Raw genomic sequence first — 15,654 nt, 5'->3', positions numbered from 1 at the left:
CTCCCACCAAAAGAAAAACAAAATTTTGTCCATACCTAAATTCTCTATTTTGATACACAATTTGTGGACTGAATCAAAGCCAATAAATATGTTTTCGATACAATTGCTTGTTCCTGCCAAAAACTTTAAGGAAAACCAGTAATACGTGGATAGAAAACAAAAGTTGTGGACAAGGTTTTGTGTCCACATCCACAAACAAGTGTAATCAAATTTGTCGTCTTCCTCCAACAGAGTGAGAGCTTGAGATTGTCATCACCATGACTTCTGAATTAACTCAAGAAGAACGACTCGAGTTGGTGGAATCAATCGTTGAGTTAAGCTTCTCCTCTCCAACAAACACAACCCATCCTCTCCATCGACCTGACTCGTTCCTCACTCACCACAACCAGAGCCAAGTTCGAACCCAAAATCCATCTTGTTTCTCCTCAATTCATCCTCGCTATCTCTACGGGTTCACTCCCGAAACAATCTCGTCGTATCACAATACAAAGACTAAAAATTCTAATACTGAGTCGACTCGAACAAGACTCAGCTCGAGTCGCCGGAATCACCGCGAAACCAGATTCTCCATCAAAAATATCGACAGATCCTATTTCAATTTCGTTTTAGATTTGTACCCTTGAGGGTCTGAGAAATTAAGATGCTTTTTCAATGGGGAGCTATGGTTCTTGTGGAGAAGAAAGATCCCACCATTGTAGTACAGATGATATGTGTGAGGATCTGGGAAAATTAAAAAATATTCTCCACAAACTGACCTTATATGTTGGGATTTTTCCAATCTACGGGATCTCCGCTTTGTTATACATGTAGAACTGGGAAACAATCTCGTCAAGAACAGAGGGTTCAAATTCGTCGCCTCACGAAACTGATTTCGCCAACCCTCGACTGTTATTTTTTCAATTTTTCAATCTCTTTCTTTTTCCTTAAATCTCCATTACATAAAGCTTTCTTCTAGTCAGAAGCTCTTATGGGGTTTTGTCTCCTTCTTCGATCGTTAGGTGATATGCAAATAAAATGGAAAAAAATGTTTTCTAGAGAAGCGTGAGAATGATGAAGACAGAATGAAGAGGAGGGAAGAAGGTTGATGCTATTGGCAATGTTTTAGGTTGATGCTATTGACAATGGATTGTTTCGTTTGATGTTAATTGGAATGTGTCCGTGATTCAATTTAGATAACGATAGTGGAATAGGATGTTTACATAGAGAAAATAATGTTTGAGTTGAGAGAAGGGTAAGATGGACAAAGAACACTCATAATGTGTCTGTCAAGTGGAATATGGATTGGGATGAAATTGTAAAGTGATAAAGAGTAAAAAATTCTAATTATGTTGAGTCCGCAACAAAATGAATTGTGTTACGTTTTACTACACATTGCCTCGCCCACATTTCATTGTAAAGTTTTAGTTACATCGACCCGAGAACTAATTTGGAGATCTAGCAAATCGTTTAAAAGTTATAGTGTCTGTCCACTCACCCCGTTGATCTAGCAAATCAAGTATAACAATTCCTTTTATACGGTCTTTTTGAAAATATATTTTTTATCATGAAAATATTTATTTGATTATATATTTTTACCTTAATTTTTAACTAATTGTTTAGCAACCGCCTACCACTAGACCACCATGGTTATAGAGCTGGCTCCACATTAGGCTTCTCAAATTCATAAGCTTTGAGAAAATATATCAAAAGTAAAGAAAGCTCTATGAGTTTCAAGTTTCACGACTGAACTCTACTAATCACTCAAGCAGTATGCATGCGTTTGTTTACGTAGATGAATTGCTAAAGTCAATCAAACACGTAAACCGTTGACCAAAACAAAGACATTTTTTTCTTATTTAACCAAAAACTCGTTCGATTTGTTTCTTATATACAGAAACTTGTGTAACTTTCATATACTAGACTTTCCTATGAATAATATATAATTTACATGTCTTCGTACATTTAAAAAGCAGTTAATGAACTTGCTTTCGGTGCAACTAAACTGGTTTTCTCTCGACAAGTGTAGCACCAAGAACGTTGTCTGGCTATTTATGGATTAGGTTAAATAAAATAAAAAAGTTTCTTATCCATTATTAGTTCTTTACTTGATCCAACATAAATACTAACTCTCAACAAATACAAACACAAGTTAAATTATTTACCAACTCTGCTCACCGAAGATTCTTTTTCAATCACTTCTTCCTAAAACCACTATATATACACACATCTGACACCAAACGTTAAGCACCAAACATCATCATCTCTTTGATCTATCTTTCAAGCTCTCGTTGATTTTCCCTCACAAAATAAAAAAGAGAAGAGAATGGCATCCAGAGAAATGCTGATCATATTATTGGTCCTCGCAAGTACATTCATCGGTCTAGCAGTAGCTACAGACCATACAATTGGTGGTCCTAGTGGTTGGACCGTAGGCACTAATCTTGGAACTTGGGCTACAGGACAAACATTTGCTGTTGGAGATAATCTTGGTAATTAACACATCTTCATGCTAATCTTTGTTCCAACATAAACAAGACTAAAAATCTGAACACTATGGATTTGAATGGTAACCAAAGGAATGAAAAGGAACACTACATTCCTTAACGTTCATTAAAAAGATTATCATTCATGAAGAATATTTTTTCCTCTTCGTTCCTTTTCATTTGTTTTTTTTTACAGAATTATAATGCAAATTTGTTTTTTATTAATTTTGATAATGAACCCTCATTATTCATCATTCCCAAAATTTTATTTATATTCACTATTTTCCTATTCATTTCTAATGTTCCTTGATGAACACATATTTTTTTGCTACACACAGTTTTCGCTTACCCTTCTGCATTCCACGACGTCGTTGAAGTCACCAAACCGGAATTCGACAACTGTCAAGCGGTTAAACCGCTTATAACGTTCGCTAATGGAAACTCCATTGTTCCTCTCACCACTCCTGGAAAAAGGTTACTACAACAAAGACTATATGATATAGTGATTTATATATATATATATATACATGGCAATATTCATAATTCTTGATAAATTTTGTTTAGGTACTTCATTTGTGGAATGCCTGGACATTGCACACAAGGGATGAAACTTGAAGTAAACGTTATTCCAACCGCAAACGCAGCACCAACCGCGCCTGTTCCAAACTCTGTTCCATCTATAAACGCGCCTTCACCTTCTTCTGTTCTACCAATACAACCTCTTAACCCTGTCCCTGCTCTCTCTCCTTCTTCCTCAACTCCGCTTCCTTCCTCCTCTCTGCCTCTTATTCCGGCACAGTCGCCGGGACTTTCTCCAACGGCTGCAGCGGGGACTTCTTTGCCGTTGTTCCCAGGCTCACCTGCCAGCTCTAGCAGCACCACCACCAAAACCGTCGGGAGCTTCCCTTCTAGTGGTACGGGTACGACGGCTGATCTTTCCGGAGCAGGAGCTCCTCCGGTTGACTCCTCCTCCTCTTCCTCTACGAAAAGCCTTGTTTTGGGATTCGGATTCATGATTGCTATGATGCTTCATTTGTTCTAAGTGAGAAATTTGTTTGCAGATGTTAATGTGTTTGCCTTTACTTTTACTTTTTTTTGTTTGATTGTTGTATATGTTGTTTTTGTTTTGTGGTTTAGTATGTGTATTTCAGAATTTACCATTGCATATCGGACCATATATATCCGACTATTTATTGTATATTATATTATTATTTTCAAGTTATATTATACTATTATAATATAAGAAAAGTAATTACTTAATTGACACATTATGAAGTACCTAAACAAAATTGATATATTTCAAAAAAGTATTAGTTAGATTAAACCAAAAATTTGTATGTAATATTTGATCACGTAAAATTAGTTCGCTAATGTCAAGTTCCAATATAGAGTTACTTCCAAATATCTCATTAAGTAAAAAAAATCTTAATTACTGTTTGTATTTTTAAAATAAAATAAAAACTAATATTAGGAATTTAATTGAAATAGTTTATATGAGAAGGTTTTGATTAGTATCCCCGTAGTAAATAAATTTAGTAAGGATTTTAAAACGGATAATGAAAAATGGCTTTTTGGTGCCCCCATAATATCTATATATAATAACAAATCTGTTTTTTTTAAACCGCTGATATCATCTTTTTATTATAGGAAAAAAAAATCAAAATCTAACGGTGAGAATGGTTCCGAGAATATAATCTAACGGATACAATTTTGTTTAGGATGAAAGGTATGACGTCATGACTCACATTAGCAATCGTCGCCTTCATCGTATCTCCTCAAAGGCATCCCCTAAATAAATTGCAGAAATTATTTCCCTTTAAGAGTTGCATCCTTTCACACGCAGCTTTTCCCGTCATTATCTTCACTCAAGAGTTGTATCTTTTCAGAAGTTTATATATTGAAGAGATTGTAAGGTTTTTGGAAGTTTACATATTACGAAGCCAATATTACGGGGAACGATCGGTGGTTTATCGGTGCAAGATCTCTTCTTGTGGTTTCCGGTTAAAGGGCTCCATGTGGACATACCTTGCTCTGGTGTTATATTTTTCAATGTCCGAGTTGTTCACGACCGGATTTCATGTCTTTGTTCGAGACTCAAAGAGATTGTGTCGCTGGTTAGAACGAGGTTGAGTTTTGTTTGGATAACAAGGTATGTATTTTGAAGCTCCAGAATTCGAATCTCTTGTCTTGACTGTTGATTCGTGGACCTTGTCGGGACTGTAATACATTCTTGGAACTTTACGTTTCTGCAATCTTGGTTTTGGATAGTGTTGGAAATTAATGTCAGGTTCATTGTTAAATATGCATGTAGGGAATGAGTAACTTTTTTATACTAATGTGTATATCCATCGTGGGTTTTGTATGCAGATTCAGTAATCTATGTTGCAATTCTATGAAGTAGATCAAAGTGTTGGGAGAAACATTTGTGTAGCCAAAAGGGTTGGCTAATGGGTAGCTGCTCATGGATTTTTTAAGACACAGACAGACACACATACACCTTCCATTTGGAGCAGATGCTCCTTTCTTCCCCCAAATTGCTATGATCTCACTCTGTTTGAAGTGAAAATGAGAGAGAGTCCTCTGCGCAAGTTTAGATGGGAAGAACAAGTGTGGGAGGGTTTTGTTTGAAATGTCCAGATCCAGATTCATCACAGGTGACTGAATGTTTTTGTGAAATTTTGTTTTTATGTTTTTTACTCATGCATCTTTACTCTCTTGTATCATAATACATAATCTATGAATGTGAACACTCTTGTGTAATTGACCATTCAAGAACAATGTACCAGGCTTATATTATTGGGACATCCATAAAGAGGAAACCTCTGATGTTAGCAATATGACAATAAGTGTTTTGGAGTAGAATAAATATTCAAGAAGCAAATGAGAAACAATAGGAGAAGAAGGATAGAGCACGTGAAGTATAATTATGGAGGCGGAGACGTCGAAAGAGATTAACACCGTGATGAAAAAGCGTTGGGGGTGAGAGATATAAGTTTGGTGTGGTCATGGCATGATGCTATGGTTGTCAGAACGAGATGGGAGCAAAGGCGAAAAGAAAACAAAGGTGGAGAAGAGAAAGAAAGAGAACAGTTCCGAGATTGGTTTTTGAGAGGAGGATTTGTTCATATTTGAGTTAAGGAGAGCATACACGTATTGATTCTTAAAGTAGGATATGCCACGTAAACCGTACAAAGCCGACGTTACTGCGATTAGAGTTATGACCTTGTGGTGGTGAGCTTTGCTTCCTACGCAAGCAGCAGAAGCAGCAGCTCAAATCTGGGAGGTTCAACTGGTCTGTTGCAGCAACTTCAAGAGAACGTGGGAGGTTCATTTGTATGCCGATCTGACTGAAATTTTGTATAGATGTACGGAACACTGCAGACTCAGGATTCACCGGTGAGATTGAGAAGTGGACGGTCATTTTGTTAGTTATTTGTATCTTTATGCAGTATAAAACAATGTAATATGTCTGACCAACTATTATTTGGTTGGGCACAAGAGCTTCAATTGAGCTCAAATTTGGCAGGAGCATTGTAGACCTATGGGTATGAATCATAGAAGAGATGGTGTGGAGTTTGGAAGCATGGGAAAACGTGTTGTTGAAGTAGGGAGAAAATGATTAATCATCATCAAGTTGCTCAGGTGAGGAATTTATGAAAGCATAGTTCATATTTTTTCTATTATAGTACATGAGTTATGATATGTAGGCTTAGATCTGATTGTAAAATTAAGAATTCTATGATAAGTTACGTGAAATGATGATTGTTGACATGTAAATTTGATGATAATATGATTATAGGAATATATAGGATTTGAGTATGTTTCAGTATAATGAACTTTATATGCATGTGTGAGATGGTGATGTTATGCTAAAGTATGATATGATGATGTTACGATATGGTACGAAATGTACGATATGATATGAGTGTGTGATGTAAGAGACGGATAATCAAGCTATGAGCCATGGTCTTTCCACGAAAAAGACTGAAATGCAGACGAGTTACATTTATTTGTAGGTCATGAACAGCTAACGCGCCCAGTATGGGAGTGTCACCTACAGCTGCCTCAACTCATGAGGTTCTTAGAGCTATCACGAGTTTCAGTTGTTATGAAGACGACTGAAACTAACGATAGGTGATAGTCATCATGAGGAAGACTATATGAATATCTTGTTTAGTGGGCAAGAATAAATTTGGGAAACTAAACCAAGTTGTATGAATGTTAATATCTAAGTTTATATGTTATGATGATTGTTTTATGGACAGAATTTAGGTTCACCCCCTAAGGTGAACCTTTAAATTCACTACACCCTTTAGGATCATTCAAAGTGACACATAGATTATTAATTAAAAAACATTAAATTAAATAAAAAATAGTTACAAAAAATAAAAACGCTAATTTTAACAACGTTAACTCTATTTATATTTTTTTTATCTTAGTTTTGAATAAAAAACTTTAGTGGTTTTATCATATAAATATATTTTGTGTAACCTAATACTTGAGAAAGGATGAAAATCATTGATTTTATTGTTTCATTTATATTCTCTCCATTTCATTATAAGTGACATTTAAGGTTTTTGCACACGAATTAAAAAAATGATTAAATTTTCTGTTTTACCCATATTTAATACATGATTTTGTTTGATTTTATTAATTAATGAGCTAAGAATAAGTGTAAAAACTGGAAAAAAATTTAATATTTGCCTTGAAAATGTAAAACGACATTTATATTGAAACAAAATTTAAAAGTTAAAATAACATTTAATATGAAACAGAGTTGTAATGATGTGTTTACTCATAATATATTGTAAATGTATTATCTTAAAATAACCATCTTAAATCTAAAAGTTGTGACTTTTCGTATATATATGTGAATAGTTCATATCAAAAAGTTCTTCATTGTAATTTGTTCATAGAATGGTGAAAAAATTGTATGCAGTTACTTGCTTATAAATTTTGTTTTTTTTTTGTTACACACCTGCTTATAAATTCTTAAATGATATTTAAATGAAACATTGTCAACAAAAGATAAGGGTTATTCCAATTGGATAGCCAAAAATCCTAAATTAAATAATGATGTTATTAGTCTTTATTTACTTTTTCTAGATTAAATTTTTTTTTTTGCCAAAGTTTGATAATGACTATGTTTCTTCTGACTATGTTATTATAAATATCTTACAAATATTATGATAATTTGGTTTGTTGTGTAATTTAATTATTCTTATAATATTATATAATAAAAAATTAATTGTATGGTTGTCAATTATATTGTATGGTTTATAATATCATTTTTGGTGTGCATATTTTTTGTCTGATTCAGTTTCATTTATTCGGGTGTCAGGTAAAATGTTGTGGTCTATTTAGACAATTTTATTTATTAATAGATCAATATTAAGAAAATGTAAACCATGAACAAATATTTTTATATATACACATTTTAATTTATAAATGAGATTGACATATGTGAATATTTATTAATTGAGTCTCTAACTACACATAACTGGGAATGATTGTTGGAGATTTAAATGATTCTTTGAAACCGATTAAGTGGACTATTATGTTTATCTATATGAACAACTAAATCTGACTAAATGAAACATTACAACTGTTGGTGATCGCAATTTTTGGTGATGAACCATTGCAATATTTGATAATGAACCATTGTAATTGTTGGTAATTGTAGCCCCCGGTGATTATAACATTTAGTAACTATAGTATTCAGTGATGAGTCATTACAAATTTTGGTGTTACCCATTGCAACCATTAACTAACCATTGCAATATTTAGTTGTCAACCATTGCAATTTTTAGTCTTCTGTATATAAAAAGTTGTGGGAATGATAAATCACAACTAAAAGAACAACCAAAAAAAAAAACTTCACATCAGTCACTAAATATATTATAAAAATTAGAGATTCATTTTTAAAATTTCATTAAAGATCTTTGAAAACATATAAAAACGGAAAATTCATTAGTTTGAAGAAATTGACAAAATATATAAGGATGTAAATATAACTGTATGCAAGATATTTTCACAAAATCTCAAAACAACTAATGCAAAATACATGTATTATCAATAATGAAATGTAATTGTATGCAAGATATTTTTGTATTACATATATTTTCTGGAAAGCAATTGTAAACAATTGTAAAATGGCTGTTTCTTTTTATAAAATGAGTTCATGTGTACCATTTTTATTGTGTGTGTACGTCCAAACAAAATTTTGTTTAAATATTAAGTTTCCAACACCATGTATGCTATTTTCTTTGTCCTTTTGAAAAATGTTCAAATTCTTTTAGAACTATTACTTTCATTTTTCTGTACTTTCAAAACATTACATATATTTCGATTGGTATATTATTGAAGTAAAAGTTTTTGCTATAAACTTGTATTATGATCGTTTAATAACTATTATTTATTTTTTCGTTATTAAATTTTGTTATTTAAACTAATGTATTAACTAATTTATCAAAAAAAACTAATGTATTAACTGTTTAAATGAAAAAAATAAAAAAATATTAAAAATTAAGTATAACAATTATACATTCCATTATATTAAATCAAAATAAATATACTTGCAAGTATATAATTCTATTAATATTAAATAATTTTAATTTTTAGTATATTATTTGATTGCCCGCGAGAACGCGCAGGTTTGTTTCCTAGTTAGAGCAAAGGCAAAACATTCGTGAGCTTAAAACCATTTTCCCGAGATGGTGGTAGTCTGGTAGATGGTAGAGCAAAGGCAAAACATTCGTGAGTTTCTCTAGGGTTTCAACCTCATTGTCACCGCAATGAAAACACGGCGGCGTAACCTCTCCGGATATCTTTCCTCAACTACCGGAAGTAATAAGCGATCGATGACCTCAGAGAATGGAAGAGACAACTCATTACCATTTCCAGTTGATCTCGTTTTGGAGATATTCTCCAGGTTGCCGGTGAAGTCAATAGCCATATGTCGGTGCGTTTCGAAAAGGCGGTGAGTTGTTCTTCTTCTCGGCACCTCAGCCGCAAAACCCGGATGAGAATTCGTCTCCTGTAGTAGCTACTTATCATATGAAGTTTTCCTTTCATACGTACCTCCCTGGTTTGTTTGAATTAAGTGGGCTTGACCGAGGCTTGGTGGGTCTTACAAGTAGGTGGATCGGAAAGGGAAGGGTGCCCTCGGTGCATGTGCCGGTGATATGTAACCCTAGCACCGGACAATCATTACCATTACCCAGAGTGAAGACGAAAAGAGTTAAGTCAAGGAGTTTGTTTGGGTATGATCCTATTGATAAACATGTCAAAGTATTGTCCATGTCAGTAAGTCAGGGAAGTGTCCTTCCTGTGGCTGAGGAGTATCAAGTTGTGACATTAGGAACGGGAAAGCTGTCACAGAGAATGATCAACTGCGGCCGCGAACTCGAACTCCGTTATTGGCCACATATCAGAGGGAGATGCATCAATGGTGTTTTGTACTATCCATCTATGGATATGTCTACAGAGAGTCATGTGTTAGTTTGCTTTGACGTTAGATCTGAAAAGTTCAGCTTTATTAAAGTTGATATGTTCTTTACTGAGGGAACTATGATAAACTACAATGGTAAATTAGGTTTACTTTGGTCTGAAGGATGGCTTTCTAGAAGTAGTACAAGTGTTAACTTGTGTGTGCTAGAAGATTCGGAAAGCAGGAATGGTCTGAGCATGTGTATGTATTGCCTGCTTTGTGGGAGGATATTGTTGGGAGTGCCTCGTTAAGCTTTCTTGTAATGACGCAGACAAATGAGATTGTGATGAGGTCTCTAGCCTATCCACCAAGCCCTTTGTACCTATTCTACTTCAATACCGAGAGGAATACTGTCGTTAGAGTTGCAATCAAAGGAATGGATGTGTCTGAGTATGATAGAGTTCACATCTTTCTAGACCATTTAGAGAATGTGAAGCTTTTGTAAGTGTTTAGGTACTTCATTACTTGAGTCTTTGTTTAGCTATATGTTAAGTTTGTTGCTTTATACTCTCTTCTCTTTACAAGCAAAGCCATTTTTAAAAAAATGGTGAGTTATATGCTATTCGTCCATAGGTTGGTAAAATGCAAAAGAGAAAGACAACCTCTAAAATAGATCGAGATTGGTTACTAATGCATAACTGGTATAACACCTGCATCTCACTCACAGTAAAATGGTTATCAAATCCATTTATGTATTCTCTCACTAAAAAGAACTGGAACCTGGTCTTTATGATCAGCTTGATTTAGTTCTGTGAATTAATCAGTCTGAATAACGTTCTTGTATATTATATTATTACAGTTTAGAGTATATACTTTAGAAACTAATAATCGTTTGGATTTCATGTCATATTGAGTTAATATGAAACATATTTATTAACGTTTTATTCTTAATTATAAACATATTTCATGTCATACAATACTTAATAGCAATACTGCTACTCTGGAGGAAAAGATAGATGCATGTTTACAGATAACAACATCACCAAGTCTAGCACACTTTCAAGATTTACCAATCTGGATGCTATGGAGGCTTTGGAAGAGTCAAAACTTGCTTATATTTCAACAAAAAAGCATTGCTTGGAGAAATATAATCCAACTAGCGAGGCAGTGGCGGATCTAAAAATTTTTATTATGGAAGGCAAAATTTACAAACTTTACAGATGAAGTACATTTAACCCTAAATTTGAGATTTTATGGGGGGGCAAATTTATCTAATTTCTTCAAAATTTATTATAAATAGTAAAGAGAAAATTCATAGGGGGAAGATCCCCCACCCTTGTTGGTCGTACATCCGCCACTGAAGCGAGGTCTGATGCTACTGAATGGAAAACGCAGAGCAAAGTACAACAACAGATGTCACCCTTTACAAGTCGACAACAAACGGAGACAACTCAAGAGAAAAGGAGTAGACCACAAAACGATTGGATAAAGTGTAATGCTGATGGTTCTTTTCTCAACTCAAATATTCCGAATACAGCAGGATGGATATTACGAGATTGAAATGGAGCGGTGCAGGCCAAGTTTCGGGTACACAAGTTAAAAACGCCTTTGAAAGTGAATTACATGCATTAATCATAGCTATGCAGCATTGTTGGAGCAAAAGGATATACGAAAGTTGTTTTTGAAAATGATTGGCCGAAGATGATCAACATATTGAATCACCATGGGCTTCATTTTGATGGTTATAATTGGATTCGAGACAAACTGGTGGAGACAACAATTTCATAAAATCAAGTTTGTATAGATATCAAGAGAAGGAAACAGAGTTGATGATGCTTTGGCGAAAAATTTACTACCTCCTCTTCAAACATTTGTCTTTCATTATTATGTACTAAATTCTATAACTCATTTGTTAAATCAAGACCATGTAAATTCTATTAACTAATAAAATATTGAAGTTAAAGAAAAAATAACTGTTTGTGCTTTTAAATTACAGTAAAAAACTACAGGACTTTAATTTGAAAGAGTTGTTTTAAATGAGAAGATTTTGATTAGTATCTCGTAGTTAATAATTTTGTCACACTTTTGTTTTCAATAAAATCTTCTTCTTTTTTGAGCAACTTTTTCCATTAAAATCTCTATTTTCGAAAATCAGATTAAAATTCTGCTCTGAAGAGACGGGCCCTAATATGGGCTTGTTCTCAGCCCATTTAATATGACTTTGAGGCCTTACTCTTCCGCGTGGTTCACATGAAATTGGTGGAGGAGCAAAGGCGAAGTTTCTCTAGGGTTGTAAAACTCAGTGTCTCCGCCATGAAAACACGGCGGCGTAACCTCTCGGGGGATCGTCTAACCACTACCACCAGACGTAATACCCGATCGAAAACCTTAGAGGATGGAAGAGACAACTCATTACCATTTCCAATCGATGTCATCATGGAGATATTCTCGAGGCTGCCGGTGAAGTCAATAGCGATATGTCGGTGCGTTTCGAAGACCTGGTCCTCCGTCCCAAGCTGTTGCTCGCCTACAAAAAAGGCGGTGAGTTGTTCTTCTTCTCGGCACCTCAGCCGCAAAATCCGGATGCGAGCTCGTCTCCAGTAGTGGCCACTTATCATATGAAGTTGTCCTTTGATGCCTACTTCCGTCGTAATAGTGGGTTTCAAATAAGTGGCCTTGATCAAGGCTTGGTGGGTCTTACTGATCAGTGGTTCCTACGGGGAAGTAAGTACTCGGCGCCGGTGATCTGCAACCCTAGCACAGGACAATTGTTTGGGTATGATCCTATTGATAAACAAGTCAAGGTTTTGTCCTTGTCAGGAGAGCCCAACATGGTGTCTGAGGAGTATCAAATCATGACATTAGGAATGGGGAAGCTGTTTCAGAGAATGATCAACTGTGGCCGCTTTCTCCTTTGTAATCCACATTTCAAAGGGATATGCATCAATGGTGTTTTGTACTATCCATCTGTTGATTTTCCTAGAGGGACTTATCTGTTAGTTTGTTTTGACGTTAGATCTGAAAAGCTCACCTTTATTAATGACGATAATTTTATCATAATGGTGGGAACTATGATAAACTACAATGGTAAATTAGGTTTTCTTCTGTCTGTGAAATCTGACTACGTTGATGAAAGCAGTACAAGTGTTAACCTGTGGGTACTTGAGGATATCGAAAAGCAGGAATGGTCTGAGCATATTTATGTATTGCCTCATTTGTGGAAGGATATTGTTGGGAGAGCCTCGTTAAGCTTTGTTGGAATGACGCGTGCAAATGAGATTGTGATGCAGCCGCTAGCCTATCCACCAACCCCTTTGTACCTAATCTACTTCAATATTGAGAGGAATACTGTCGTTAGAGTTGCAATCCAAGGAATGGATGGTTCTGGGTGTGCTCATGTTAAAATCTTTCTAGACCATGTAGAGAATGTGAAGCTTCTGTAAGTGTTTAGGTACTTCATAACTTGAGACTTTGTTTGGCTATATGTTCTAAGTTAAGTTTGTTGCTGTGTACTCTCTTCTCTTTAGATGGAAATCTACTTTGTGCTTTGTACTCTCTTCTCTTTAAAGCTACTTTGTGAAACAGGTCAATATTATGATGTTTTGACCAACTATTTTCCTGTCTTTGTCACGCCTCAGTTTAGGGCCATAACGAACGATAACGTTCTTGAAGCTCAATTAAGTGAATCAGAGTCAAATAAAATGGTTATATGGTTTTGAGTAGAGATGGATATAACAAAATCATATATATATATATATACAATACTAAAAAGCAAATATAAACTATAGGGAGTGTGTCCATGTAGGATAAAAAAATCGACCAATCGAACTCTTCCGAAGTTGTCACGTCATCTCATTTATTTAGAGATGAATATAACAAAATACAGTACTAAAAATCAAATATAAACTATAGTGAGTATGTCCACGTAAAATAGGAAAATCGACCAATCGGGCTCTCCCGAAGTTGTCATCTCATTTATTTAGAGATGGATATAACAAAAATATACTAAAAGCGAGGCCAAACAGGATTAGCCAAGACGGTTAACCTAGAATGTTAGGGTTCACGTATCTCTTGTTATCTGATAAACCTCTCAGCGAACCAAACTTCGTGACGTTTAAGACCTTCTTGAAACGAACGCGTGCGAATCAAGTAAGCAATCAAAAGCCCTTTTTGAGAGCTGTCTTTCCCTCACAAACACACCAACCAAACTACAATTAAGGTACAACAACGATGCTTATACAAACTACTGAATAATATGACCATATACACTAAACTCCAATATCTGGAAAAAGGTAACTCTTAGCGATGCCATCACTATAAATTCTTCACCTAATAATAAACAATAAAAAAGTGTTACAAATTTATAAAATAAAAACTAAAGCTGGAAAGTTAGCAGAACGTATGTTACCACTTCATCACCAGAACAACTTCATTATTCGTCTGTACGCGCTCCTCTTTTTGTTTTTTGATTTCACATGTGTGACATGGTGATCAATCTCAGTTTCTTCTTCTTCCAATATCGGTGCTAAAGACGGTCTCCATTGTGTGAACTCTTCTGAGTAAAGCACCACCGGCGATGGCTGATCAGTCACGGTGGTGGGGGAGGAACAACAACATAGACGGAATAGACAAAAAACCATTTGAAACTATTCCAAGTGTTAATATTGGTAAGAGATTTGGGTTAGTTGTTTTTTTACAACATTTGGGTTTGTTGTTATATACACCCTTATCATATACGAAGGATTACTACTCTTTTTATGGGTCATTTATTAATGTTTGTTGGTATATTTGAATAGTAACTATATTATTTACTTTTAAAATTAGTGTTGATTTAGAAAGGTAAAAAATCATCACTTTAATAATATAAAGTAGCTATAAAATACATATAATTAATGAAAATCTATAGGAAAATAATAGAGAACATGAGTCAAGATTCATTTTGGAATAAATATGGAAAAAGTGAACTTTTTTCTTTTTCTGATTGGTCATGTTTTCAATGATTTTAAGAAAACTGAATAAGTCATTATCCAATTAGAGATTACCACAAGTTTAAAGTTTAGTGAAATTTTGGAATACATGCGAAATTTCCAAAATGTTTTTATTCCTCAAAGCCATAACGCCAATCGGACCCATAGTATTTTATTTCTTTCTTTAGTTATTCGCATTAATTATACGATTTGTGTGTTAATCAAGTTTCTTTTAGTTTAGTTTAAAAATATTTATGCTTTTGTTGATGAACACTCTTCGTAATTTCCTATTTAAATTATCTCAATGGATTTTTTTTGTTAACTTATATAGAATAATCAAAATCAGTCTTTGTGATTTGAGTTGAATGTTGCTTGCAATGAGTTTTTATTTGTTTGCTTGTTTAAAGTATATTAAAAAAAAATTGATTATTGTTCATAATATGGATATGGAATAAAATGTAATATATAAATAATGTTCATGAAACAGAATGAATAAGCACAAAATCATTAGCATGGACAATAATCATTTCTCTCGTTTCCCTCATTTTAAGAACATAAAAGTATGCAATAAATACTAATTTACATAATACTAAATATCTGTCACATTACCGAAAGAACATAGAAGTCGATGCCCAACTGGGCAAGGAGACAATCAGGGCGAGGTTCTTAAATCCGCCATCGCAATATTCCTATCAAAAAGTACTTCGTTATATTTTTATTAAAATAAGTAAATGACATTTCTTCCAAAGTTGATTATATATATTTTTAACATCAAAGCATAATCAAACGTACTTTG

General features: G+C 34.3%; 2 protein-coding genes and 1 pseudogene across 2 annotated transcripts; all 3 read left to right on the top strand.

Annotated features, from left to right (window-relative positions):
- Positions 1 to 2,213: 2,213 nt before the first annotated feature.
- Positions 2,214 to 3,611, top strand: LOC106340603 (blue copper protein-like). Its single transcript, XM_013779454.1, has 3 exons — positions 2,214 to 2,468; positions 2,801 to 2,936; positions 3,027 to 3,611. Exons 1-3 carry the CDS (start codon positions 2,303 to 2,305, stop codon positions 3,502 to 3,504), a joined length of 780 nt encoding a protein of 259 aa, XP_013634908.1. The 5' UTR covers positions 2,214 to 2,302; the 3' UTR covers positions 3,505 to 3,611.
- Positions 3,612 to 9,192: 5,581 nt separating this feature from the next.
- On the top strand, positions 9,193 to 10,396 carry LOC106341183 (annotated as a pseudogene).
- Positions 10,397 to 12,267: 1,871 nt separating this feature from the next.
- On the top strand, positions 12,268 to 13,489 carry LOC106340059 (putative F-box protein At2g19630). Its single transcript, XM_013778928.1, has one exon. It carries the CDS (start codon positions 12,369 to 12,371, stop codon positions 13,332 to 13,334), a length of 966 nt encoding a protein of 321 aa, XP_013634382.1. The 5' UTR covers positions 12,268 to 12,368; the 3' UTR covers positions 13,335 to 13,489.
- Positions 13,490 to 15,654: the final 2,165 nt, after the last annotated feature.

The sequence above is a fragment of the Brassica oleracea genome, chromosome C4, assembly GCF_000695525.1.
Source record: "Brassica oleracea var. oleracea cultivar TO1000 chromosome C4, BOL, whole genome shotgun sequence".
NCBI classification, from domain to species: Eukaryota; Viridiplantae; Streptophyta; class Magnoliopsida; order Brassicales; family Brassicaceae; genus Brassica; species Brassica oleracea.
This window is presented reverse-complemented; position numbering and strand designations above follow the sequence as displayed.

Bases quoted from the DNA above. Each gene is read 5' to 3' on its own strand.
- LOC106340059 (XM_013778928.1), top strand. From the start codon at position 12,369: ATGTCGGTGCGTTTCGAAGACCTGGTCCTCCGTCCCAAGCTGTTGCTC.
- LOC106340603 (XM_013779454.1), top strand. From the start codon at position 2,303: ATGGCATCCAGAGAAATGCTGATCATATTATTGGTCCTCGCAAGTACA. The intron at 2,469-2,800 runs GTAATTAACACA...TGCTACACACAG, and splicing joins TGCTGTTGGAGATAATCTTG to TTTTCGCTTACCCTTCTGCA. The intron at 2,937-3,026 runs GTTACTACAACA...AATTTTGTTTAG, and splicing joins CTCACCACTCCTGGAAAAAG to GTACTTCATTTGTGGAATGC.